The sequence below is a fragment of the Embiotoca jacksoni genome, unplaced genomic scaffold (genome assembly GCF_022577435.1).
Source record: "Embiotoca jacksoni isolate LCO1_2020_lvr unplaced genomic scaffold, fEmbJac1.0.p SCAF_25, whole genome shotgun sequence".
Taxonomy (NCBI): domain Eukaryota; kingdom Metazoa; phylum Chordata; class Actinopteri; family Embiotocidae; genus Embiotoca; species Embiotoca jacksoni.
In genome coordinates this window covers 4,799,244-4,826,141 of record NW_027185376.1, presented here as the reverse complement: position 1 = coordinate 4,826,141, position 26,898 = coordinate 4,799,244, and the positions used below count along the sequence as shown (strand labels likewise).

At 43.4% G+C, this 26,898-nt stretch overlaps 1 protein-coding gene across 2 annotated transcripts in view; it reads left to right on the top strand.

Annotated features, from left to right (window-relative positions):
• gpr158a (G protein-coupled receptor 158a) overlaps positions 1 to 26,898 on the top strand; it is a 61,750-nt gene that overhangs the window by 11,710 nt on the left and 23,142 nt on the right. For both annotated transcript variants that reach the window (XM_069159727.1, XM_069159728.1), the window contains exons 2-5: positions 2,628 to 2,733; positions 19,225 to 19,327; positions 21,832 to 22,058; positions 24,232 to 24,300. In XM_069159727.1, the coding sequence (XP_069015828.1) occupies positions 2,628 to 2,733; positions 19,225 to 19,327; positions 21,832 to 22,058; positions 24,232 to 24,300 (505 nt within the window). The remainder of the gene's footprint in view (positions 1 to 2,627; positions 2,734 to 19,224; positions 19,328 to 21,831; positions 22,059 to 24,231; positions 24,301 to 26,898) is intronic.

The window sequence follows — 26,898 nt, the reverse complement described above, 5'->3', positions numbered from 1 at the left end:
GTTGTTTGCTTTTATTAGAGCATTCAAAAACAGCAAAACAACAAAAAAAAGGTCTCTTATTTCAACTAGCCACAGACCTGCTGCAATACGGCCGCAGCAAAGACATGTTTTTTTTTGGTTTTTTTTTTATACAGTTTTAATCAACTCATGTCAAAAAAACAGGTATTGAAAGAAAAAGACTTCACGATCAAGTTGAGGAATCGCACACATGTAATGAACAACTCCTAATTAAAGTCCCCCGGTCTATTTTAGTGTTCCCGTTGCCATTTACAGAGCCGGGCGCTGCGATTCATGTTATTAATTACATCTGCTGTAAAATATCAGCTGTTTAAAAAAAAAAAAAAAAAAAGGCCTTTCTCGCTGCTCTCTCTGGCGTCTCGCTTCCTTGATGACAGAAACCACAACCTCTCTTCGTGTTATTTTTTAATTTTTTTTATTATTATTCTTCCCAAAAGTGACACGGCATCTTCTGCCGCTGTCTGTTTTTCTGTGTTGCTTTAGCCCGGTTACCACGAGAGATGGTTTCGACGAAAGGCGTTGCTATGGAAACCGGCAAAGTGCCTTTCTCTCTCTCTCTCAAAAAAAAAAAAAAAATGCCAGCAGTAGACGGGACGAGGTGTTGGTATGAGTCCCGGCATCATGTGAGCATCGCGTTTTCCCGGCTGTCAGCTGACAGCTCGGATATATTTTGTGGGATTTGTTACGTTTTCCAAATCAGAGTTGTGAGAAAATCTTGTTTCTTCAGCGCTTTGCTGTGTGAAGTTTTTTTTTTAAGTTTTAAATTTTTTTTTTTATCTCTTACTATGACTGTATTTTGAGTAACTAAGTCACGACACGACATAGATATTTGGCTGAGACTTTATATTGGGGGAAAAAAAGTTTAAAAAAAACAATCTCAAGTTGGACCAAAACTGAGGAAATATGAACAAAATGTTGTCATTTGCAAGCAGAGGATGATTATGGAGTTAATTTTGAAAGATTATACAATTTTGCATTCATCAACTCCGATTTCAAAAACAGGCAACGAGCTACAGAATAAGGCGACGAACAATTACGACATGACACAACGTTTTACCTCCACAAATGGCTTGCACGTGAAACCAGAGACAAACAAACTGTTTGTTAAGTTAAAATAAAACTTTTGATCAGAGAACTATAAGATTATAGCAGTCGGATGAGGAGAAATAGCCCATAGGACACTTTTCCCACGTCTAAAATTCTCTTATTATGTCATGAATGAGATGTACATATCCCAGGTAACAATGTTCTTCATTAGTATTTCTTTAATTACCGCCGAGGGCTCTTTAACAAAGACAAAAATGCATCAATAACATAAATCATTGCAATGTAATTGAAGCTTTATGAGCCAGCTGGTTGACACTTGTAACCGTGTGAAGGGGAAATCAACCCTGAGACAGCAGTAACACACACCAACGTCACGACAGCTCGGCCTCGAGGTCTGAAACAAAAGTCACCGCCGGCGCTTTTGCAGACACAAATCCTGGAAATTGGAAGACCAGACTTATCTGTTAATCCTCTAACAAAAATTAAAAAAACATTGCGAAACGTCAGCGTTCAAACAAGCATCAAAGGAGCGAAAAGGTCAGTACAAAGTCGGCCGCTGATTTATTTGCATCGAAGCAGCTGCAGGTTTTGTCTGATTAAACAGATTACCGGGCGCTGATTCGGCCGTGTGTTGTATTCATCCTGATGACCGTGAACGGCGGTGTTTTTAAATTATTTTTTTGGTGTTGAAAACTTACACAAGAACTTTTCAGGATTCAGAGGAATGTCTCTTTTCACGTCGGCGTCGTGACGCTCGGTCCTGCCCCGAGCTGTAACTCCCGACACGGTTTCTTCCGCAAAGTTTGAAGTCGGTATGGATTTTTTTTTTTTTTTAAAACAACACTCGCCTCAGGCTTTGCTTACGTTTTAGTTTTTATTTTTTTAAATCTAGCGGGAGGGAGATCCTGTCTGTATAGGCTGACGGGTGCCGAGAACCGAGAGCCAGTTCAGGAGGTCAAACAAGCAGAATAAAGACGCTTGTTTTTTGTTTTGTTTTTTTTCATACACGTACGGCCTATTATGTACGACGTGGACCACGCCGGGGAAAAGTGTCAGAATCAGAGAGACGGCCTTCAGAGTCGCAGACGCTGACCTTCTCTTCATGGAGCTTTAGGAAGCTATAAGTGAGTGTCGAGAGGTTTCCCGCCGGGCTCTGCTGACCGAAGCGGAAACGAAGACATTTCGGCCTTTTTCCAGCTGCTGTTGCTCAACTGTTTATCGGCAGGTTATCGTCTCTCTGCACGTGTAGTTAGTGTAGTTTCAATTTCGCTTACATTTATGACAAACTAGCACTATTAAAAAAAAAAATTTGCAGAGAAATTAGTTTTTATTTTTCACTGTACATCACTAGTTTTCATGAATTTTCTGAAACATTAATTCCCAAAAATGTATATAAAAAAAAAAACCAACAATAAACCTGAAATTTTATTATCTTTTTTCTTTTTGTTTTACTTTTAGAGGCTCCCGCATGTGAAAAAAAACAACAACAACAACCTCGCTTTGCACTGACACTCTTAATCCCTCAGCAGCCGGGTTAATGGTGTCCTCTTTGTCTTTCTCAGGGGCGTGGTGCGAGTGGACATCAATCTACAGGATGTTGATATCGACCAGTGCTCCGCCGACGGCTGGTTTGCTGGAACCCATCGATGCAACCTGACCACGATGGAGGTGAGTGTGCCGAACGTGTGGATTAGACGGAAGATTGATCCGCTCCGTAAAACTGAACTGTAACGTACACCCGCTCGGTCACATCTCTGCGAAGGCACCAAATGGAAAAGCAGTAAATCTTTTGTCTTTGTGACAAACGGATGGCGATGTGATTCCTCCCCCCATTTCCCCCTTAAACGTGCCGTTACAGCCAGCTGCTGCCTAACTAAACACCGCAGGGCTATATTCAGTGTGATTTTTAAGCGTCGTTATAAATATATATATATATATATATATATATATGCTTTTAATTTGTTGAACTTGCTTCAAAACCAGATTCAACTTTATTTCTATGGCGCCAAATCACAACGCGGGTTATTTCACGGCACTTTTAACACATTAAAGTCCTTTACAGCAGAACTTTACAGCTTCATGCAGAGAAACCCAACAATTCCCACAGAAGCAGGGAGGGGAGAAAAAAAAACCAAAACCTCCAACCGACGGAAGGAAAAACTCTGTCGTAACAGGAAGTGGGGTGAGAGGAGAGCGGAGAGAGAAAAGGACAGCATAGAGATCCAAAATATGAAGTTGTTGGTGGGGGCAGACAATCACAGACCAGAGACATGCATCAGACAAAAGCAAAAATGGACACGTGTTACATGTAATGCTTTGCTTGAACATATAACCACAGTTTTATATGATACTATAAATAAAAAATTAAAAAAAAAAAAATCACTTGATATTTATTGTTAGAAATTCATGCGTCAAAGCTGCCATGAAGGATTATGCTCCGGTCACACATGGAGCTCGGTTAAAGCACCTCGTCTCAGTTATTACCGCCATCGAGGTTACGCCGTCATGAAATATGATGCGTTTTGTCTGTTGACACTGAACGCGCAGCTTTGCGTGAAACTGGTCCGACGGGACGGAGGCCGAGTCGTTTAGTAGTCGTCAGGCGTCGGACGGAGAGACGGTCGACGGACATCGCCTCGAATCTCTGGGGGTCTTTTTTTTTTTTTTTTTTTTCAGGGTCGGGAAATATATTTAACTTGAAATTCAAGCGCGGGTTAGAAAACACGTTCCTCATCGGCGGAGGAGGGAAAATAGCCGTTTGTTATACCGACGAATAATATCCCGTCTCAAGGCCTCGGGACATCATCGATAAAACTCTCTGTCTGTTATTTTTTTTTTTTTTTAAGAGGATCCGTTATCATTTGAGTTGGAGTCACACGAGTGGTCAAATATTCGCTTTCTTCGGCTCGTTTTGGTCTCAACCAAAACTCCTGAAAGGAAATATTTGGCGAGCTGACGTTGTGTGCGCCGGCTGTTTGGTGCCGAGCAGGTCGTGTAACGATGCTTTATTTTTTTTGTTTTGTTTTGTTGCGTTGTCACTAAAAAAACAACAACAATTAAACAAAAAAAAAGGTGGAAAAACCAAATGATGAGCTGAAAGATGCTCCGTAGATCGATGGGTTTGTCAATACGAGGACTATTTTATAACTGATTGTTAATGTAAAGATATTGATTGTTCAGCCTTTAACAGACGTCCTCCTGGAAATAAAACATACTTCACATCAGCGATCTCAGCCGATAGATCCGGGAGAGGAGCGTGGAGATCAGACTGCTTCATAATGCATGTGATGTAATGGATTGCAGCGAGCCTCTTTGAATAATTAATAACTCTCTTTGTTTGAGTACTTCCAACCTCTTCGTGGACAGTCAATGCCAGAGACATTTGACATAGTGCCTGTGTGTGTGTGTGTGTGTGTGTGTGTTTTCATGTGTGTGTGTGTGTGTGTGTGTGTGTTTGTGTGTGTGTGTGTGCCGGGTGATTGCAAGGAGGGGACGACATCGTTAATGGTATGGATTTTAGCTGGGTTTGCACAGTGATGATCTCCGTGTGCTCGCCGCCAGGAAGCGTCGTCGGGACGTACAAACGCTCTCGCTTGCAGCTGAGCGTCTTTCGTGACAGCTTTATCACGCAGGAAGTGTCGTCCCTGCTCAATAAACAACACGGATTGCGGCGCGTGGAAGCGTGTCGAGCAACATCAGCGGTGATTTTAAGCCTCCTTCCCTTTTCTCTCGTAAATCCCAAGAGTTCGCATCGTGTTTCGTGAATTGAGACGCAGATTTGGTGCAAGTACAGCTGAGCCGTCTTTATATCTGTTTACAGCTGACGTCCTTCCTTCCTTCCTTCCTTCCTTCCCTCCCTCCTTCCTTCTTTCCCCCTTCCCTCCCTCCTTCCTTCCTTCTCCCCTCCCTCCTTCCTCCCTCCCTCCCTCCTTCTTTCCTTTCCCCCCCTCCCTCCTTCCTTCCCCCCTCCCTCCCTCCCTCTCTCCCCCCCCTCCTTCCTTCCTTCCTTCCTTCCTTCCTTCTTTCCTCCCTTCCTCCCTCCCTTCTTCCTTCCTTCCTTCCTTCCTTCCTTCCTTCCTTCCTCCCTCCCTCCCTCCCTCCCTTCCTTCCTTCCTTCCTTCCTTCCTTCCTTCCTTCCTTCCCCCAGTTCTTAAAGTGCCCGACCAGAGGCTGATATGGGAGGCGGATGTCTCTGCAGCTATGAATAGAAAAGCACGACTGCGGTGTAATCGAGTCTCGCCGAGCTGCCTGTGTGTGGTAATTAGATAAAAACGGCACAGGGAGGGAGGGAAGCCCCGTATTTGCAAACGGGCATTCATTTTGTTTTATTGACTTTTTTTTTTTTTTTTTTTTGTGGGGCTTTTGGTTTTTTACCATGTGGGTATTCCCCTCTGCATGTGCAGCAATTTGTTGTCTAATGGGTTTCTTTGGGGCCATTAAAATATCCACGTCTGGAGTAATTTTTGTTTTTTTTTATTGGGAACGAAGTGTTTCGCGGGTGTTGGAGCAGCTTATTTACCGAGCACTTCCATTTATTTACGTTATTCGCCTTCCTTCTCCTCGCTCGGATGCTCTTCATAACAACGCGCTGAGTCGTTGTTTTTTTCCGTGCAGCTGTGACTGCTGTTCATTTTCGTCTTAACAGCGGTTTAAGTGTGGCCATTCCAGCAATTGAATTTGACAAAATGCAGTTGTTTCCAGCCGGCCTGCCAGCCAGCCGGCCGGCCGCTGCTGTTTGCCCGGCCGAGCATGCAGCCAGCCCAAACTCAGATGGAGGCAGATGCCACGGATGACTGATCCACCAGGCAAGCAGGCGAAAGGCAAAACAAAATGAGGCTCAGACTATTGACAAGAAAAATGCAGTAACCCAACAGCGACAGAAAGCCACGGTTGTTTGAAAGCAGTGCTATTTTTAAAAAAGAAATCCAACGATTGTTCAAAGTTTTCTTTGATTCTTTATTCACGCATCATTTTCTCAGAGCCCCCACTTATTTATTTTTTTAGACAGATAGGCTTCAACATTTTAGTCCTTTGTGTTGTTTCTGAATAATTGAGCACTTTGTCTTTTTTTTTTTCCCCTCGCGACAAATGGAAATTTACGCTGCCAGTGCTGTGGCATTATTTTTTCACGTCAAAATCCACAAGACTGGAAACAAAAAAAAATTGTCAAGAGTTCTCTGGAAATAATACAAATCACTAAGATTACATTCAAATCAAGCGAAATGACAGTTGACTATACAAATTCTTGGATCAAGTTGCTCTGATATTGGGAACGAGTTAAATATTCTGAATTCATATACATAACCATCAATTTACAGGAGCTCGCTTGTCAAAATGCTGCTGTCAAAAGCAATATATATAGCGATCAATCTTCTGGACTCTGACTACAGACCGGTCACTGCATTTATTTAGACCAGGAGCAAAAGTCCCATTTTCTTTGCTTAAACCAATCATTGTGAAACTCCATGAATCACAGCAAAAACAACAAAGCCCAAAGATTATCAACCACAATCTTAATTTTTATACCACTCATCTCTCACTAATGGCACTTCCGTCAGCGCGCTCCGCCGTTCTTCAAAAGTCCGGGACTTCGCCGCCCTCGGGGCACCGTACATCGGAGAACCGCGGATGATGATGAATGTTTCAATCAATTAGCTTATTGCTCAGAACAAGCGGCGGGGGCCCCCTCGGGGACGGCAGCCCGTGAAAGGCGGTGACACGCAACCTGAGTGATTACTCCGCCCGCCCCCGACGAGGACTCCTGACTCGGCGCTGTGTTTCCTGTGTTCGAGGGACGCCGCGTTTTATTAACTGAGAATGAAACGTCGAGCTGCGACGACACGTACGAGACAGAGAGCGTGAAAAACACATTCTTTTTAAAATGTCATTTACTGTAAACAGAATTGCAGTTTCGCATCTGTAGACGAGCCGCCGCTGCTCGGGAACCGGATCTGGTCTTTTTTTTAGCCGGCGTGGCTCTCGGGGACGGCCGTCTGTCGGTCCGCCTCTTTGGGTCCGGACTCGAGACGTCAATAGCTACGAGATTGGGTTTTCACGGTGTCCAGAGGATGCATCGTAATGGCTTTGGAGGTTTTGGCGCTCTCGTGAGGTTTCTCACTTGTGCTTTTTGAATGAAGTGGTCTGACAGCTATTAAATGAGTTGTCACCGTGTGACATGTGGTACATGTTATCACATCCAGCTCCAAGGTTGAAGTGTAACGTTTGCGATAGCCTGACTTTTATCTCACATTGTCACCTGCTCAGCTTTACAGTTTATCCAGCACTTTATCACAAAATATCCATCATATATATATATATATATAAATATATATATTTATGTATACGTGCTTTAATGTTCTTGTGTTGGTTAGGAGTTAATGTTGTCATTGTGTGTTTTGGGATGAGGCGGAAAAGTACGGCATACCGATGTCGTGATACGAGATGAGACAAGATGTTGTCTTAGAGTTTGGATATTGTAATATTGTGAAAGTGGGCATAAGTGAAATGTTGTCCTGGTTTTAAAGGCTGCATTACAGTAAAGCGACTTAATAGGTCAAACTCTTCCAGCTCTTCTGTTATTGGCCTTTACCCACTTTATCGTTGTATCGTTGTAAATATTTTGTGAACGCACCAATAGGCATCCCTACAATATATTTTTTTCAATATTAATATGGAGGTATTTGCTCAAAAGCATCGTGATGTTTTGATTTTTGTCTATATCGTCTGCAGTAGAAATCCAGCATGTAAAATTAATGCAGTGAAAACTCTGTGTTGAGTTTTTTTTGCGTTCAAACTCTTTTCTAGAGTTGAAATACGACAGTCGAAGTGTCAGTCATTCACGTCGCCGCGGCCGACCGGGCACAGGGGAGACTCGTACTTGTGTTTCTCGTACACTGAACTGCATGTGTGGTTTATTTTAATGCCTCGCTGCGGTGCTCTCTCTTCCTCCCTCTGTCGTTCGAGAGGCTGAAGTGGATATTCGGGCTGTGTCTGTTGACTCACTGTTACATCTTGACCTTGCTTCACAAGGTCGTCCCGGCCCAGCCTGCTGTCATCTCAATCACATGCTGATTTCTCCGCCCGTGTACGCTGTGCTGCTGAATTAATAACGCCATCAGTGTTGAACAACTGCTGCTGCCCTCCCGCTACGCCCGCGCCCACCTTCTGCCTCTCTCCCTTACGTACGCACTTGTTGTCCTCAGTCTCGCCCCGGACCTCAGTTTCAACACTTTTAGCAACGCGACATAATTTCAATTTCCACCAAAAGTCACCGTGTTAAGGTGAATGATAAACCGTGTGGCGACCAGATTTGATTGCCTTTCTCTCCATATCGTGACTGTATGAACATTATTTTCCCGCCACCTTCTTGTTGTTTTAATTCAAAAATAACGAGTGTGTTCATATTTGTCTTCCCGATCTGAATTTGTCAACCTTTTTTCCTCCAAATTTGAGTTTTGTCTCCTAATTATGTCTGTGTGATCAGATTTTTTTGTTTGTTTTTTGTCTCCACGAGGTAACTGTGTGCAATCTGACTTTCATACCCAAAAGGAAAAGGGGTAAATATTTATTTTAGTTTTTAATTAATTTCATCTACACCGTGACAACAGATTTTTGTCCCTGCAACGTTTTCTGTGTGCACGATTTAGTCCCTTTCAGTCTTGTTTGCGCAAACAGATTTTTTTTTTAGTCCTCACAATTTTACTGAACAGATTTACACTTTTTGTCCCAACAGTGAATATGTAAACATATTTTGATCCCCACATTTTGGCCCTCACGTTGGAACGGATGCACTCAGCCGTAGGGAATAAAAGAATCCGTCCTACTCGTCCAGTACCGGTGAACTTTCACATCGATCGAGCCCGTGGTTGGATTTAAAAAAAAAAAGAAAGAAAGGAAAACCAGCTGATTGGCATGAACCTCAGCGGTGACCTGCGACACAAGCCGTTCACATCACGCATTGTTTGTGTGATTTACGTCTCATTGTTTCTTGTCCTGCAATCTTCACTTGCAGCCTCGCCTATAACTTAGAGATCTGACAAATGGCCACGCAATCGCGTCGGTAGCTTCGACAACGAGCACTTTATCTGCGGGAGAACATGTATTTCGAGGCTGTGACGTACAGCTGCCGGCACATCTTTCGGATAACACAATGTGATTTCCTTAATTTGGTTAATTTATTCACTTCGCATTTAAGGACATATGACAGGTTAAACTGATGGGATTCATTTTTTGAAACACCGACATTCATTTAATCAGTTGGGTCACAAATGAGATGGATTTTAAGCCTCGGTCGCATGCGAAAGTTTTAGACCTCATTCTGTCCCGTAATGACTTGTCTTTTGCACCAGCAATCATTTGAGAAAAATACAAGACGATGAGAAATTGGCTTTTTTTATTTTATTTTTTTTTTCCTTTTCTAAATGGCAAATACACTGTAATTGAAAGTCTGGGGTTGTACTACTATTCCCCTGCTAAAATGCCCTCAGAACACAATACCGAAAGCAATTAAACATGCAATTAGATGTAACTTTATGTGTCATTTGTGTAATTTAATAGTCTTGTTATCCAGTTCCTAATTTTTTTTGAGGGTTTTTACTCCAAAATTAAGAAAGATTTTATGGTGCAATTATTGCCGGCCAGACATATTGCCTATATTATGACATTACTTAAAAAAAAAAAGAAAAAAAAAGAAGAATCAGGTTTAATGCAGGCTAACTACATAAAGAGGTACAAATCAGAGCCTAAAAGCTGAATTATGGAGTCTTCTTCCGGTTACCGGTTACCTCAGGTCCCGCGCGCTTGTATGTCACATCCAAATATGTCATTCTTCACTGGATCTTCATCTTTCACTCGACATGCCGTTAACTCAGAAACCTCCCAGAGCCTCCGTGTGAAAGTGATACACATTAGCTGAGCAACGGTGAGTAACGTTTATCTGCTTGTTTCTCTGACAGATTTCCCAACAAAGTGTTCCCTCTGCACTCATTCAACAAAAGTGCTTATCGGTTCATCTGCGGGCCCCGATGCGCATTGTGAGACAAAAATAGCAAGTTTTTTTTTTTTACTATCTTGGGAATCCCACCCCCACACCGGTTGTTAGATACACCGCAGCGTTGTGGTTCGGAGGTGTGTGGGGGGGCGGGGGGGGGGGGGGACTTGTGTCGAGAATAGTGTCACACCAGGCCACGGCCCCTTTCAGCCCGCTAAATCCCATTTCAGCAATTTGGGGGGAAGAGAAGCGTCTTGAAGCGAATTTGGGGGGAAGAGAAGCGTCTTGAAGCGTCCTAATTAATGGCATTCCTTGCTATGTTGCCTGTTAAGATTTTGTTCAGGAGCCTATAAATAGGGTAATTGCTAATTATCTACAGTGATCTCACCAAAGCTGTGATTATGCTTCGGAGTTGATAAGGGTCTGTGACAGAAAAGGAAACAGAATACCGCTGTGCACAAACAGATTTAAACTCAGCCTTCAATTTGAGCAAATCCTTTTGTGCCGGCGAATTACGCAGCGTCGTGGTAAAGGAGTAGAGAGAGGCTAGGATATTAGGTCCTGAAAAAAAAAAAAAAAAGGACCAAAAAAAAAATAGTGTGATTATCTTTTTCGCTGGAGACAGAAAGATTAAGGAATGAACGCAGATGTAGATCCGTCTGTAGCTCTGCAGATGGAGTGTAACGTCTTGGAAGCAGTTTGTTAAAGTCCTCGTAGGTGCTAGAACATTGAATATGCATTACCAACGTCATGCCACCACAGTCTGGTTCAAAACATGTGAATATAAGTTGAAAGAGCGCTCTGATAAACTAGCCTTGTAGTGTGTTACGCTGCTGGGGTCTGATTTTCACTTTAAAATCAAATCATCAGAACTACAGACATCAATGCCTTTTATATTTCTTCAGTGTCAAAACCTGGCGCCTACATTTCTCACAATAAAACCCAGGTGATGCCACTTAAGTCCGTTTGTAGTGTTTTGTGCAGCTTCCTGCTTAAAAAAAAAAAGCTTTATGGAGCCTCGTCACATAAGCGGTACGTCTCCACGTGACACATGGTAGACTTCCCGTTTCAGTATTTTTGGAAAAGAATGCAACTTTTCCAACATTTCAAACCAAAATAATGCAAAAATATTGAGTAATACTGTCATCTAAGATTAAATGGGGCCACTGATGAAAAAAAAAAAAATCCATCCCACATTGGACACAGGTAAGATGCTCTGTGTCCCCGCAGCCCTGTCTGTTCAGAGTGTGTGTGGGGGGTGGGGGGGTTGGAGATGGACACATCGACGTAGAGGGCTGATGGCCGTAACACAGAGGGACGACAGATCACAGGACACCTCTGGTTTTTAACCCCTGGCAGCGCTGTCCCTTTCCCTAACCGCCGTCCCGCTAATTGGCTGTGTGGATAATGCTGGAACTCCGAATTTACATGGAAACACTTTGAAGACTTGAGTACACTTGCATCCCCCCCCCTCCCCACCGGGCAAAGTCTTACATACGCTCTTCGCCCAGCCTCGGCAGCACACCGCAAAGCCGAGGCGCAAAGCAAACAGTCGGCCCAGGGAGGACGAGATGAAGAGACGAATGTAGCAGTAAAACATTTGTCTAGGGCCCCATGAGATTGGATGGGAAATGAAGTACAGCTGCATGCTTACAAAGGATAAAACTCGGCAAAGATAGAGTGACGGACGCGGATGGAAAGATTGAAGACGTTAACCAGTCTTCAGTTTAGGTCTTAGGAAGGTATTTTCAAGCCTGTGTTGCCTCGAGGAAACCTGCCATCTACCAGAGATGCTTTTCCCACTAGAGGTTTTGAACCATCCACCCACTTTACATCAGTTATCTGGATTTCATGTCATGGTAGCAGTGGGCCACAGCAGCAGACGGTCCCAGACCTCCGTCACCTACGACCCTATATGCGCCCCCACCAGGCTGCCACGGAGTATCCAGAAGGCTTTTTATTGTTTATTTTTTATTCCTGATGCTCTTTTCCAGCGATCATGATCCTCGTTTGTGCATAATTGTGCTCATTTGTTGTTTCTAATCTAATCGCAGAACTTGCAAGAGTCAACATCGCTGTGCGTTTTGCTACGTGAGCGCGGGATCAATATGTGCCCGGCCGAGTTCCCGTTGACGCTCGCGTGAGCTGTGAATGTCCCCACGAAAGCAGTTTTCCAAGCGGTGTGTCCGTTGCGCGCACCGAGGAGCTGCATGCGTTTGCCCCGGCCCAGCCCGATGGCAGCGTGGAGCTCCCTCAGGGCCAGAGTGTTTATCTCGCTGGTGTTTAGGCTCTGGTCTTTGGACGCCGCCCCAAAGCGAGGCCCCCGCCGTCCGTGCAGCTCTGCCCCGGTCAACTCCCGCCAGTTGACCTCGTTTAAAGGCCTGGCTGGCCGTCTCGCTTGTCCCTCCGAGCGCCCGGGCCGCGGCCCGTCCAGCGCAGCGCTCCCGCAGTGTTTCGTCCACTCGCTCTCATACGCAAACGCACACGAACACGGGAATCGCGATTGTACGTTCAGCCTCGCCGCTCCGAGGGTCCGTTAAACGTGAAGCCGACTGCACCCGTGGTGTTCTCCATGATGGTCAATTACTCAGAGGGCTCGGTGAACGTTTACTTAACATAGGACTGATTTTTCCTTCTTTTTAATGTATTCAGTACGTGCAGGATGTGTGACTGTCCAGTGGGAACTATATTTGTGAGTATATTCCTTACGTTAGTGTTAAAAATAGAGGATCCATATTGAACAATTTTAAATGCCGTATGAGTTGGAGGCGATATAATAAACTACACAATAACGTCTGAAACCACAGTTTGTTTATCCACCGCAGCGCAGAGCCCAACCCTTTTCAAACCCACTGGGATAATTAGAATAATCTGCTTTTCATAATGCAACTTTTTGTCAAGACCTGGTAGGTTGTTGTTTTTTTTAGACTGCATGCTTTTCAGTTCAGAATCACTGATCACTCTTTTCTGTTAAAATATGCAGTTTGCAATCCCAAAGCGAGACGACCCCGGTGATATCACCATGGTGATTCTCTCTATAATACAACTTTTTGCACTTGCTGAATAATACCTCCCCCTCCCCCACCCCCGCCACCACCACCACCACCACGAGCCGTCACTTTATCCTAATTAGTAAAATAAACGAACACGTGCGTGCATTTATTTCATTGTAAGGATCTCATTAGGCTCAGAGTCGTGAGCTGAATTTCAGCAGGATGTTCCAGTGTTTAACAGACCATGTACAACTCGTGTTGTTTTTTTTGTTTTTGTTTTTTTCCCCCCCTTCAAAACAAACACAAACTTCCTGCATCTTCTAATTTCCCTCGTGCCTTCATACAAATCTTGAGCTGGTGATTTACAACAGGCTGCATGCAAACAGACTCTGTTCTGTATGTGCAGGATAAATTGCCTTCCTCTTCCTCTTCCTCTTCCTTTTCCTCTTCCTCCTCCTCCTTTTAACCTCCTCTCTGTGTATGCTATAGTTCAATCTGTAATTATAGGATGATAAGCTTTCCTCAGGGTTTATGTTGCACTCTGTAGTATCATTACAAATATCTACAGAGGCCTATTAGCGGTTGATTAGGCACTACGCTGGACCGGAAGAGCGTGGGCTTATTTCAAAGAGAGGAAGAGGCCTCGGCAGGCGCTAATTAGCCAGCAGAATTAAAATAGTTCCTGCTTTCCTGGTCAGGTGGAAGATGCCTGGCCTCCGCATCAATTAGTGCTTGGAGTTGGGTTTATTCCCCCGCTTCATGCCACGGAGAGGTGATGGAGGAGAACGACTGTGTTTGATGTCTGGAGAAAGTGTGTATACATATATATATAGAAGGAGTGAACAGTCATGCACAAACCACACCTTAAATTTAGCTCAGTTTCAAAACGTGTCTGGCTCAGGCATTGAACATTATTTTCATTATATTCCTTTAAAAAAATGTCCACCCAGAGATTATTATTCATTTTCTGGGGGTCCATCTGAAAATAATCCCGTCATTAATTAGAAAATAAGATTTAAAAAAAAAAAACTTGTTCTTGGAGGTGTGTCTGTTTGATTGACAGGCCAGCGGCGCAGTCAGGTTACAGTTATTGGTAGGCGGGACTTAGTATCGGCAGGTTTCCAATTAGTCAGATCCCCTCGCTCCCCCCACAGCTCGTACAAATATGGTCACTTCTGGCTCCAAACCGCTTGGAAACTAACAAGATGGCGCCACCACCCCAGCAGATGCTGTAGATCACAAACTGATGAAGCCAAGATATTAAAATACATTAATGGTTCAAATCTGTCATGTTAGAAACAACAACTAAAGTAAGAAATATCACACAAACCACCGAAAAACAGCGTCTCTTTCTATTTCCTACGGCCCGTTCCAAGTGCTCTGTTGCAGGCGGACCGCGGTGGCCTCACAGCGTGACGCACTCCGATTAAAAAGGCCCTCGCTCGCGGTCACACACATGTCACCATGGCAATTAGCATGTCAAAGTGTGCGGGATTGACAGCTGCCACAGCTGGGATGTAAGCAAGAATGAGTAGCGCTGGTGGGGGGAACCCGCGGGTGCTGGAGGCATACAGTACGAGCTCCGGGTGTCTCTCTCACACGTGACTGTCATAAAGAATAAATGAGGTGGATCGTGTTTACTGATCTCTGCAGGTCATGCTGGTGACAGAACTGTAACAGACACTATTTCTTATTTTATTTGCCATCGTCTCTTGTGCAGAAGAAATAGATTCACATCTTTAATATTCTTTAAGCTTCTGTACAATCAAACGCAATATTATTTTTTTTAATCTTCTACTTTAGACCGAATGAATTGTCGGCAATTTCGAGTGACTTCTGCTCTCTGCCAACGCAGTTTAGTGCCTTCAGCTTATTAGAGAAAGAACAACATGTCAGCTTGAGTTGCTTTCTGTCAACAGAACTTCAGCTATAATTAATGGCAGATGTCATGCATATAGAAGTAGGTCATTGCTTGTGTGTGCTTGATTTGAAATATTATAACAGCATGTTTTATAAGCAGAAAGAAAATAGCTGTAATTTTTTTTATCATAATATAATGCTACAGAATATGACAGTATTTTACGCATGTTATTTACACTAGTATATTGATTTTAAAAATGTAACTTCATCTTTTCGTTATTGAATAATCTGCGTATTATTTCTTGTAATAATTAATACATTGTTTAGTCACATTACAAAACATAGTGAAAAATATATCATCAAAATAGGGGAAAAGAACAAACAACAACAAACATTTCAACCAATGTCACTTTGGCATTTTGCTCGAAGATATAGTGGTAAAATGAGGCAAAAAATTACTGCTGACGATCTTTCAACTGACTAAATGTTTAAATTCTTATATTAAAATTAATAATCTCAAAGATTTTCATTGACGTAAATGTCAATGAAGTTATTGGCCAGAGAGGGCGGGTGGGCGGAGCTTAACACCACAATCTCGCTCTTCAACCGCCGACTGACTGACGTTCGAACAGGGGACACTGTTTGGACCTCTTGGAAGGGAAGTTCAAAAGCTGTAATTACCACATCGGCAATCGCCACTTATCACCATAGGTGCCACCAAAAAAACCAAAGCGAAGATTCCTCTGATTGTTACTTCAGATTCGTTACTCAGACACCAGGGATCTCAGACACTAAAGGGACGTTAAAGGTCCACGTTACATTCGATGGTTTTCAGACAATGTCACCGTGTCTATCTGCGAGGCCTTAAAAAATTGGCTGAATTTATTTTCCCTCTTCAAAACCTTCCACACATTCATCATCGTTGGGAAACTTGCGGTCTACTTTTTCGGCTTCTCGCTGGTGCATGATTGCCACCCGTTGACCGCCGGCATGGCGTAAAACATCTGGCAGGAATGTGCATTACATCACCTGCGTGCCGAAACAGGGATTTGGTTCACAGCGCAGTTACGAGCGGTCAGAAACTAACGGGGCACCTTTTAAGTTGCTGCTTAATGTCATTTCTTTTTTCTTTTTTTTCTTATGTACGAACAGATGCGATGCTTTTGAAATGAAGAGGGTTTCATCTTGGAGCAGAAATCTCGATATAACCTTACATCGCACCTGACATTTGTCCAAGGTGTCTCAGCCTGAGTGGCGACCTTTTACAAATCGGGTCCGAACCCATGCGTTTTCTGGCCTGTTGAAATGCCTCTTGTCTCTGGCTGAGCTCACGTGGGACTGATGGCAGGTAGCTGCTTCCCCTTCGTTCAACGTACTTCGCGTCCAAGTGCCTGCATCAGTCACCGCAGCGGGGCAGGAGTGGGATGCACTGCCAGGGCTATTCCTGGCTCTCCCTGTCACACACACACACACACACACACACACACACACACACTGAAAATATGCGTAGTCACACACACGCACACAAACACACACACACACACACACACACACACACACACACACACACACACACACACACACACACACACACACACCTGTCTCTGGCTGTTTCTCCTGGCGTCTCCGTGAGGTGGGCATATTAACAGTGGCAGGCGGTAGCTGCAGCACGCTCCACCTGTCCCGAGGAGACGGCTGTTGGGGAATCAGAGTTGAAATCGGTTACCTGAGTCATTTTTCACCGCAGTCCTAATTTAAAGCCACGCCGGGCGGATTCTGACGAAGGAGAGCACAACTCAGCAGCCTAAATCAAAGTGAGAGACGCCAGTCCGGCGCACCATCTATCCTGCAGATTCATCCGGTGGCTTCGATGGCCGCGGGATGCATTAGATTAAACTAACTGCTGAAATGCAAACTGCTTCCTATAAGCAGTGAGTGAGCTCTTCAATTTAAGTATCTCAGACTGACCAAGTTGGGTTAACCAATGTGTGCTGTTTCTGTTGCTGTCCATAAAACAATCTGACCCGAAACAAGAAAAATCCAAGATTTGATTTATTTTAAAACAAGGAATCTGGTTAAAACTAGCAGTGCAATCACAGTGAAATGCATTAGATCGAAGAAAGTATCCTGCAATTTGTTTCTATACTTCACTCTGCTAAAAAAAGCTTTTTTTGTAATAATTTCATAATAACACACTATATTATCTATAATTTTGTTCTCTAGGCAAGGCAAGGTACATTTATTTGTAGAGCACATTTCAACAAGACAATTCAAAGTGCTTCACATAAAACCATTAAAAGCATCAAAACAGAGGGCAAAAGAAAAGGACATTTTAAAACAATTAAGAACATTGATTGAAACATTAAAAACAGTCATTAAAAGAGAATCTTTACTCCTGCTGGTTTGCTTTCTTCCATTTAGGAGGAGTCGGGTACTGGACATGTGCCTATTTACAATTTTAGCAAAAATAAACATTCATTTGGAGTCATTTTTCTGGAGACGAGAAGAATTGAAGTCCAATTTTGTATTCTTCTTTTCTCATTTTTTTTTTAGCTCTGGTTTGATCTTCACCACCTCCCGAGAGGAATATCAGGCTCTTTAAATTAAAATGCACCACAACGATCGGCAAACTAGTCGCAAACATCGGCGGGACAGCTTCGGTCCCTGTTTGCGTTAAGGTTGGCGTGGCCGCTCTGAACGGTTCGACCAATCGGAAACCGGATGGCGGTGGCTGAGTGCGAAAGACGTTGACGATAGCGGCGAGTTTCAGCGCCAAACGTACGTTATATAGTGGTAAATGACGAAGACTTCACCAAGTTTGGACATTAACCCGAGGTTTACGCCCCCATAGGATGGAAACGAAAATAAATTTCCCCATTTGTTGATGTAAACTCATTCATTTCAAGTGAAGCTTTGTAATATGCTGTCCGAAGTACAACCACAAACCAGAATCGACAGAACTTTTCTGTCTGTTTTTTTTTTTTTTTTTTTAGTAAAACATCATGAATTCAATTTTTGAATGCTGTCTGGGACGTTTTTATCGACCAGTAAAAAAATAAGTGGCGGTGTGGTATAGGTTCAAAACATCTGGGGGCTAATATGTAAAAAATTATGTTAAATACAAAGCAAGCTGTCTAGAAATCAGACCATGCGGGTATGATATACCGTCAAGATGCCGCGGTGGCAAAGTGCCGTACACAGGTTTACGATTTTAAGATCAAAAGCCCTCTTTTTCGAGGCTGTCACCGCTGAAAAGAGGCAAGGCGTCTTCAACAGATTACTGTAGTGCCACTTCAAACACTTTTGGTCTCTTCAGTGGAATTTATTTGAGGAACTTGTCCGCTGAATAGTAACCCGGTAATTACCTTGTGCTTTCGAGTCTCGGCCGGCCTCTCAAGGCTCCGACCGTGCGGCCGACTCTCTCAGACTGAGAAGAGAAAAAAAAAATACATTCAGACCTCACCAAGGACCTTGAGAGAGCGGGAGTCACAAATAGCTGCCTCTTAAGACGCGCCGAGTCCAGTCCGTTGTGAAGAGCATCGCAGTGACTGGTCCTTCATTTAGACGCTACCACCGGCCTTGCCTCGAGATCTCTCAGTCAGGTCACAAACACTTCACGGCGTGTCAAGTGTCAGCTGAAGTGCCCGTTGCTATTCTGGGGCCTCCATCCCTTCGTCGTTTCCTGGGACTCGTAAGTCATTATCATCTCGGCTAAGAAAAGACACGTTCGCGTTGTGTGAAAATAAGAGTTATTGTTATTGTTGAGGAGGGGGGGTGGGGGGGGGGGGGGGGGGGCAAAAAAGTGAGGAAGAAATGGAGGCTTATGTCGGTGACCCGAACGTGCTCGTACAGAAGAGGAGATGGAATCTCGTTCCCACAAGAAATGGAATTAATGCTTCTCCTCTAATCAGGCAAATAAGTCTGGTCTTAATTTAGCTATTAATTATATCTTGTAATTTGGCAAACAGCACACAAAGTCTGCCAAGAATGCCCCCTGACGCCCCTCGTGTTTTTCTCAGCAGCCCTCAGTCTGTTTCCTATCAGACTTTTCAATCAAACGGAGGACGCTTCACTAATTTAATATTGAGCAGGGAGAAGGCACAGTCAGATAGAGAGGGGAATCTCACAACTTAAATAATTAGACCGATGTCCCTCCCGCTTAGACGTTTGATCCGCACGGCCCATTTACTGAACATCATCTGCAGACTTGACTTTTTGGTTTTGCAATGACATATTTTAATTGCTTTTTACATTGGCGCCTCATCAGAACATTTACCCTCCGTGTGGGCTGACGTCTACGTGTTCTTCTCTTCGCAGTGTTTGCCGACCCGCGGTCAAGGATTTGTCCTGGACAAGTACACGTGCCACTGCAAGAAAGGATTCTACCATCCCGACAGGGTGGCCGTCAGCGGCTTCACAAGTAAGTCACGACAAATCGATCACCGGAAGACTCCCAGAGGAGTGTGTTTTCTTGGCGGAGGTGTTCGACACGTGATTAAGTCAGCACGAGTTTCCGCGAGCCCGAAAGCCGAATTGGAAACGTCGTCCTGTCACATGACATCTTTAAAACCCTTTTTAAAGGGGCCCAGTCAGAACCAGCTTAAATGTCCATTTTTGGGAATCCTTGAAATAGACCTTTTTTTTTTTTTCTGCTTTGCTGCTGTCAAATGGAACTTGCGAGCTCGCGATTACGACACGGGAAGTCGTGTGTCCGCTATGCTTTGGCGTTCGAGTGGTTAAGTTTGAGGAACGCCGCTGGGCAACTGCCAGAAACAGGTGCCAAAAGACTCCTCGTCGTCAGCATCTAGAAGCTGATAATTTAGCACGTTAGCAGGTGGGTAATCAAGCGGCAGTTCCTTGAATGGCCACTTGAGGCTGACTTTGAAATTGAGTCAATCCCCACCTGTTTTGTTTTGGTATGCAACTTCCACCATTACATTTTGGTGAATATAGTTAATTAAGCATAAAATAGGAGTTTAAAAAAAAAAAAGGGGGTTAAGTGAATTTTGGAGCTAAAAATAAAACCATGAGTCAGATATGGTTTAGAAACGTATTTGGAAGAACCGTGTCCGCCCTGTCGGAAAATTGAAGCGGCCCCCGGTACCTGGAGAGGCTAATCTGGTTTGAGATGGGGGAATATCTTTTTAATGGTAGTTCCAGTTTACTCCGTCTGCTGTGAGTTAATTTAAAAAAAAAAAGAAAGGCTTTTGCAGACACAGAACCCCGGTGGAGCTCACCTGCCCTCCATCACTTTCTCTGCCATACTTTTAATTTCAACCCACTCGAACCTCATGCAGCGGTGTTCCTCTGCCCGTCTCAATTTTACCACCTTTCTCCATCCATTTTTTTTCCCCCTCCCTCCCTCCTTCCTTCCTCCCTTCCTTCCTTCCTTTTCCTTCCCTCAGTCTTTGCACCATCTTATTGCACCCATTTTTTTTTTTTTTAACTCCTAACTCCTTCCTTCGTGCACAGAAAAGTAAAAAGAGAGAAAGCTTCAAAACCGTGCTGTCTGCTTCTGCCTGCTTGTGCTGTGCTGTGCTTGCACACAAACTCACGTGTTCGCGTGTGTGTGTGTGTGTGTGTGTGTGTGTGTGTGTGTGTGTGTGTGTGTGTGTGTGTGTGTGTGTGTGTGTGTTTGAGAACACAACAATAGAGAGGAAAGGCAAGCCTGTTAGCGAGGCGTAGTGCTGCAGTCTGGCCCACCATGGGGCCAATAACAAGCCTGTTAATCCACAAGGGGACATCCTTGACACTCCTTTGCAGAGGAAGCCTGCGCAGCTCACTTTCCTTTTGTCTCACAGTGATCTTCCACCGTGGATCTTGCATATAAATACGGGAGAGAAGTTCCCGTAGCCGAGCTCCCTCTACGTGCCACGCAAATGTAGCAGCAACAAACCAATAAGAAATGAGCTAAAGGAATATGACTCATTGCTACGGAGATAAGTAGTCCTTTTTGAAGGGATCAATGATGTGCAGAGTCATAGCTTTGAAAAATAGGCCAGTTTCTTTTTAAAGGCGAAATCCCTGCAAATCTCTGAGACAATGGATGTTTTCTATAAAGCCCCTATAAAAGCTCTTTAAGTCCAAAATGCGTTATCTGTCCAACCATATGGGCATCTCTCAAGGGATTTCTACACGAACCAATAACAAGTCCACTTGCTTTTTGTTGTCCCCCTGGGTTTGTTTGGTTCTTACCTTAGTTTAGTTTCTTTTTTAGCGCTCGCTCTGCCACCCTGTGTGCTCTTTCAGTTTTTTGGTCTGCAGAAAGCAGTCATAGTGGTCGGTTTGTACCTCGACCTCGAGTGGCAATTCCGCGGCCAGGTCTCGAGCCAAGCTTCAACAAAAAAAAAGAAAAAAAAAAAAGCACGGACTCGCCAATCGTCCCGGTCCTTGCCAAGATTAGATAACAAAGCGCTGGCGATGTCTCTGTGTGCTTTCTACCAGGGAGCCGCAGTCATCAGCCTCGTATGATATGCCAGCGACTGAACAAGGTGCAGCAGTGTTGACTTTTCATGTTCACACATATAGATCCATCTTTCTCACGTTGACACAACGTCGATGACTCCCTGTAAGGTCAGAGAGGGACGAGCGTAGGTATGTACTCGGGACACTTCGCTCTGCCAATAAAAGGACTTCATCTCAGCAGATCCACTGGAAAATTCAATAACTAGGAAACTTAAAAATGATCATTGCTGCGACGCAGTGTGCTTCTGTCCTCTTTTACATCGTGAAATATTATGGACAAAATGTAAAATGAAGAAAAAGGAAAAATAAAAACCTGCTTGTCCAAATGTGATACTGATCAGCCAAATGACAGGAAAACAACCGGGTGTGTTTCTTCCTCCTGATACTTGAACGTTTGGAACTGTTTTTTTTTCACTCGTCAACACTTTTTAAAAAAAAAATTTCACTCGTCTTTGACAGGGATGGGGAAAAAGGGAAAAGCAGCGGACAGCGGTCCCAACGCAGACGAGGGGTCCGCCAGCGACTGCCTGCCGTGCCAGCAGGGCTGCGCCTACTGTAAAGACGACACCCCCTGCGTGGCGAGAGAGGACGGCGCTCTTCGCATGGCCGTGGTCTCCTTCCAGTGCCTCTGCATGCTGATCGTCTTCATCAGCATGGTGCTCATATACCACTTTCGCAGGAGTAAGGTGGGCATCACGACGTACTGATATGTTATAGTGCGTGTTTGGAAACTCAACGGTGGAGAAGAGAGAACTACACTAATTTATTTCACAATTACAACATGACATCCGCCAGGTGTTTGATGTTTTCTGGGACATATGGTCATCAAAAGCCCTTCGGATGAATAAACCAGTGATATCCATATGTTGGTGGTCACAATAAAGCTTTGAAATCATTTTCAAACGCCTCAGACACTTTAGATCAACTCCAAATCAGCACCTTGGACAGCGACCGGTGTTCGCGAGCGGCAGCACAAAAGCTTGTGTACTCTGATTTATACATCATAGCTGACCGCCTCTTTCTTTCACAGTTGAGACCTTGTATTTCATTCATATTATGCTGTATATGTACATTAATCAGGTCTAATATATTTTTTTTATTGTGAAATGCGGCAGGGAGAAATGTAAAATGTTGACACCTGGCTGACGATGTCACTGTCGTCTAATTGGATGATTTTACAGAGGAATATATTCGCCGCATTACCTTGAAAGGTGCACTGTGAAAGCATGACTCCATGAATACAAAACACAAAGTAAGAAAAAGATTGTACGTACATCAATGGTCAGGTATCAAGTCTTTATAGATGCGTCAGTGTAATACGGTGCTAACAATCTAGGGTCAAGGAGTGTGTTTCGAATACTTCTACACACGTATTATTCTGCGTTCAGGCAGCTTCGAAGTATTGAAAAAAAAAAAGAAATCAACTTTGGAGCGAACGTGTGAAATCCTCCGAAACGTCCTGTTTTTGTCTATTGTTTAATTGCCTTAGTTAATGGCTTTGTTGTAAGCATTAGACACGCATTTCTGAATATCTACCTGAGCGCTCTGCTATTATAGTAAAGAGATCACTCTCACCAATGAAGCAGATGAGCTAATTTAAAGAACCACTCGTGTCTTCTGCGTTGATCTAGTTCATTTTCCAGCTTCTTCACAGACTTTCTGTAGAATTAAAAATGGCTCATTTTCGCAAAGCAAATGAGTCCGTTTTGGGTTTCAGATTTGTTTGATTTGAAACGAGATAAACATCAGTCATCTGGCGTAAAGAGACAGAGCTTCTGTTTTCTTTTGTATGTATTTTTAAAAATGGGTGGCACAGCTGTCTTATTCTCTTTGAAAGCGCCCTCAAGCGTCTTGTCAGTTAGAGGACGATATGCTGCTAAATGTCTTGCACAAGAGGTGCACAGAAAGCGCCTCAAATGGCCGACTCTTCTATTAAAAGTCCTCCAGGGAGGAGCTTTCACTACGCTTTGTTCTCTCTCAACCAACAAAGAAGAAAGCCCCACTTGAAGTGTGCCTGAAATATTACAATATCCTGCTGTTTTGAACTTGTTTGAACCTGCAATGTGACCGGTGTTTTCAGAGTTTTCGCCAGTAAACACATTTAACAGAAGAGAAGAACATCATTTTTACATTTCTGCAGACCAAGAACATAAATGATCTTGTTTTATAAGATTTTTTTTTTTTTTTTTTTAAAGGTGACAAAAATGTACGCAACATGCAGTAAAACTAGACATGTCACTTTGTTTTTTCTGAATGATAATAACACATACTCATGAAAATGAAAGGATCACTATTGACTCCCGCAAAGGCAGCTTTGTAATTTAGTTGGAGTCTTTTGTGGTGACAAACCCACAGAGAATTATCCTGCAGTTACTCTTAGCTTTACGTTTTAGCCCCTTTCAGCACATTGTTTTGGGTTTTTGCAGCTTCTGGCGTCAGCGGCTTTGATTTAATCCCGCCGCCCTCGTCGGGATTGATTGTTTCCAGCAGCGGCAGGAAGCTGCTTTCACTGGAAAAGCTCAAATAAACCCACTGTAGGCTTCCTCCCCAAAATAAAAAAAAAAGGCAAAGTTAGCCAGCAGATGCAGAAGAGAATTTAGCTCCGAGAGGCGCAAATATTTTCCTTCGAAGGTGGCAAACACAAGAGCAGAGCTGAAAGAGGAGTGAGTTTCTTGATTTTAAATTCAACAGGATCCCATGAAGAACAGCTCCAAATAAACACTCTGATTGTATGTCAGTGTTGTGTTGGAGCTTGTTTTGATGCCCGTAAGTGGCTAAAAAACAACAACAACAACAACAACACTCATTTGACTTAGAAATGAGAAGATTATTAATTGGTGTGTATTTCTGTCTTGGCAGAGTATCCGAGCATCAGGTCTCGTCCTGCTCGAGGCCATCCTCTGCGGAGCTCTGCTTCTCTACTTCCCGGTAAGTCTGAGACACCTGCCGCGTTTGTGTTTGTGTGCGTGTGTGCGTGTGTGTGTGTGCGTGTGCGTGTGCGTGTGCGTGTGTGCGTGTGTGTGTGCGTTCACTCACATGAAGGCTCGCATCCTTTTTGCACGTTCGTTTCTTTTATTTCTTTGTTATTTTATTTTTTTTGACGTGTTTGCTGATAACCTTCATGCCACGCTCCTTTGAGCTGAAAACAAACAAAAAAAATGTTCTCCTTGACTGAAAGTTGGCATTCGGTTTGACCTTCCGTTCGCGCTGTCGCTCATTCATCTAAAACCGAATCGGAGCTTCAGAACAAAGTTTCGTATCCGCGGCGGCGGCACCGAGCGGGATTGTTTTACTTGTCGGATAGTACGAACCTCAGTCTATAAATCATACCGTTCAGGTAGGTTATTCTTTTTTGTTGTTGTTGTTGTTTTTGACAGCTGAATGGAGCTGTGATAAGCAGGGTTTTTACAGCCCAACTGCGTGTGTGCGTATGTGTGTGTGTGTGTGTGTGTGTGTGTGTGTGTGTGATAAAACGGGACTGGCAGAGACAAACACCCCAGGGCTTGTTGGTGACCCCCTGCTAACTGTACGCAGAGCCGGCCAATGAACCCAGCAGCCCGTCAACACCACCATCTGTTGACCGGCCACTCGCGCTCATTCAGACCGGCACACACAGAATAAACTAAAATGCCGTTTGACTTTTTGCATTTGGGGACTTTTTCTTTTAATTTCTCAATGGAATCAAACAGCGGCCTCTTTAATTCAACATGTGCATTTATTTTTAAATTCATGATTTCATTCATGAGCCTTGGCTATGCCAGCCACACCCGGCCATTAACTATTTAACACTCACTCCTTTTGATGGTCGGCGGTGGATCAGTTAATCAATGAATCAATTAGTCGTTTGTTATTTTTCAAGCTGGAATGTCGGCGTCTGTATCTTCCAGCTTCTCACAAATGACAATTTGAATGCGAATACAAATAGAAAGATCTGGATTTTTAACTTTAATCATCTGAAAGAGAGACTGAACACATCAACTTACGCTTTGGAAATTTGTAATGGGGTTTTTAAAAATTTTTTTTAACAAATAATTAATTTAGGAAATAATCATGACATTATTGATAATTGGAATTATGGTTATTTGCAGCCATGTTACTTTTTTTTTATCATTAAATTAATTTAGACAAAGATTTTAAGGACTTGTACTGCCAGACTTAAAGGTAATAAAATGACAATGACCGAAAAGACGAGAATCTTCTTAATCAAAACAGACTATTCTACATTTTATTTATTATCTTCTTACTGGCTTATCTCTGCACTAGTGTCCTCGCTTGTTTGTTGTTATTGTGATTTTAACAGGGATTTTTAAATGTTCAAAATCATGCTGTTTGTGGGCTGTTTTATTATTGTGAAGCACTTTGTAATTTTATATGTGTGAAAGGTGATATACAAAATACTTACTTACCCACTTACATACTTATGGTCAGAAAAGTTTTCATACTCAGTCTTTTTAAAGTTGTGATCGTGTCCTGTAGGCAAGAAAGGTATCAAAGTAATATCGTGGATGTTAATATAGGAGAAGAAATCAATAAAAGAAGCCATCTTTGATTTTTGGTAATAATTTCTGATTCCTTCGACCGGATACAACGAATGGAATAAAAACACTCGTAAGCCCAACTCTATCGTATAATATATATTATCAGAAATATAAAGTGTGACAGTGATACGTAACCTGAGCCGGTGAAAATCAATCCACGTTGAACAGTGACATTGTTCGCCAGCTTCTGTAGCACCTCATTATTTTTGCTGATGATTAGACTCCGTCCAAACCACTGCATTGCCATCGATTTACATGAAACCACCGTTATGTCTTCCTCTCGGGGAACTCGGGGCATCGGCTAATTGCAATTTAGTTGCAATCATGCAGAGCTATATGCTTAGCCAAGCAATACAAGGTAAATGTAATTAAGACCAACTGATTTAGAGCCGGCTAATCAATGCAATTTGCTGCGACAAGGTCCTGGAAAGTAATAAGGTTTGCAAATCTGCCCGAGTGAAAAGTGAGTCAGGTTATTGGTTGGTGAACGAGTGGACGGCGGATGGTATTCCTGTATCCAGCTGGTGCTGGTGATGGCGGAGGATGCTAAAAATAGACGGCTTGTGAAAAGGTTGCACAAGGGAACCGTGACTTCGCAGCTTCTACTCTATAAATCCTGCCTCATTTGGAGATTTAATAATTTCGCTTGGTTTTGAAATATTCTTGCGAAATAAACGTAGAAATAAAATTCAGCTTCTTTTCTGTCACGCTGAAACGTTCACCGCGACTGCTCTTGCTTTGATGGCACGGTGCAGCTACGTCGGATTGATCTCCACCCTGATGCATTTCCATGTCTCTCCCCACATGGCTGCGAGGGTGAGACGCATCACTCCCAATCTAAATATAGATTCAGAAATATTCCACCGCCGCTGCTGCTGCTGCTTCTATTTTAAATAATTCCACTGTTATTGAAGCGGCAGGAGCTACACCTCATCCTGTTCCCATGGCGTTCTGCTTTGTGGAGTAATGCATTTTTTTTTTTTCCTGC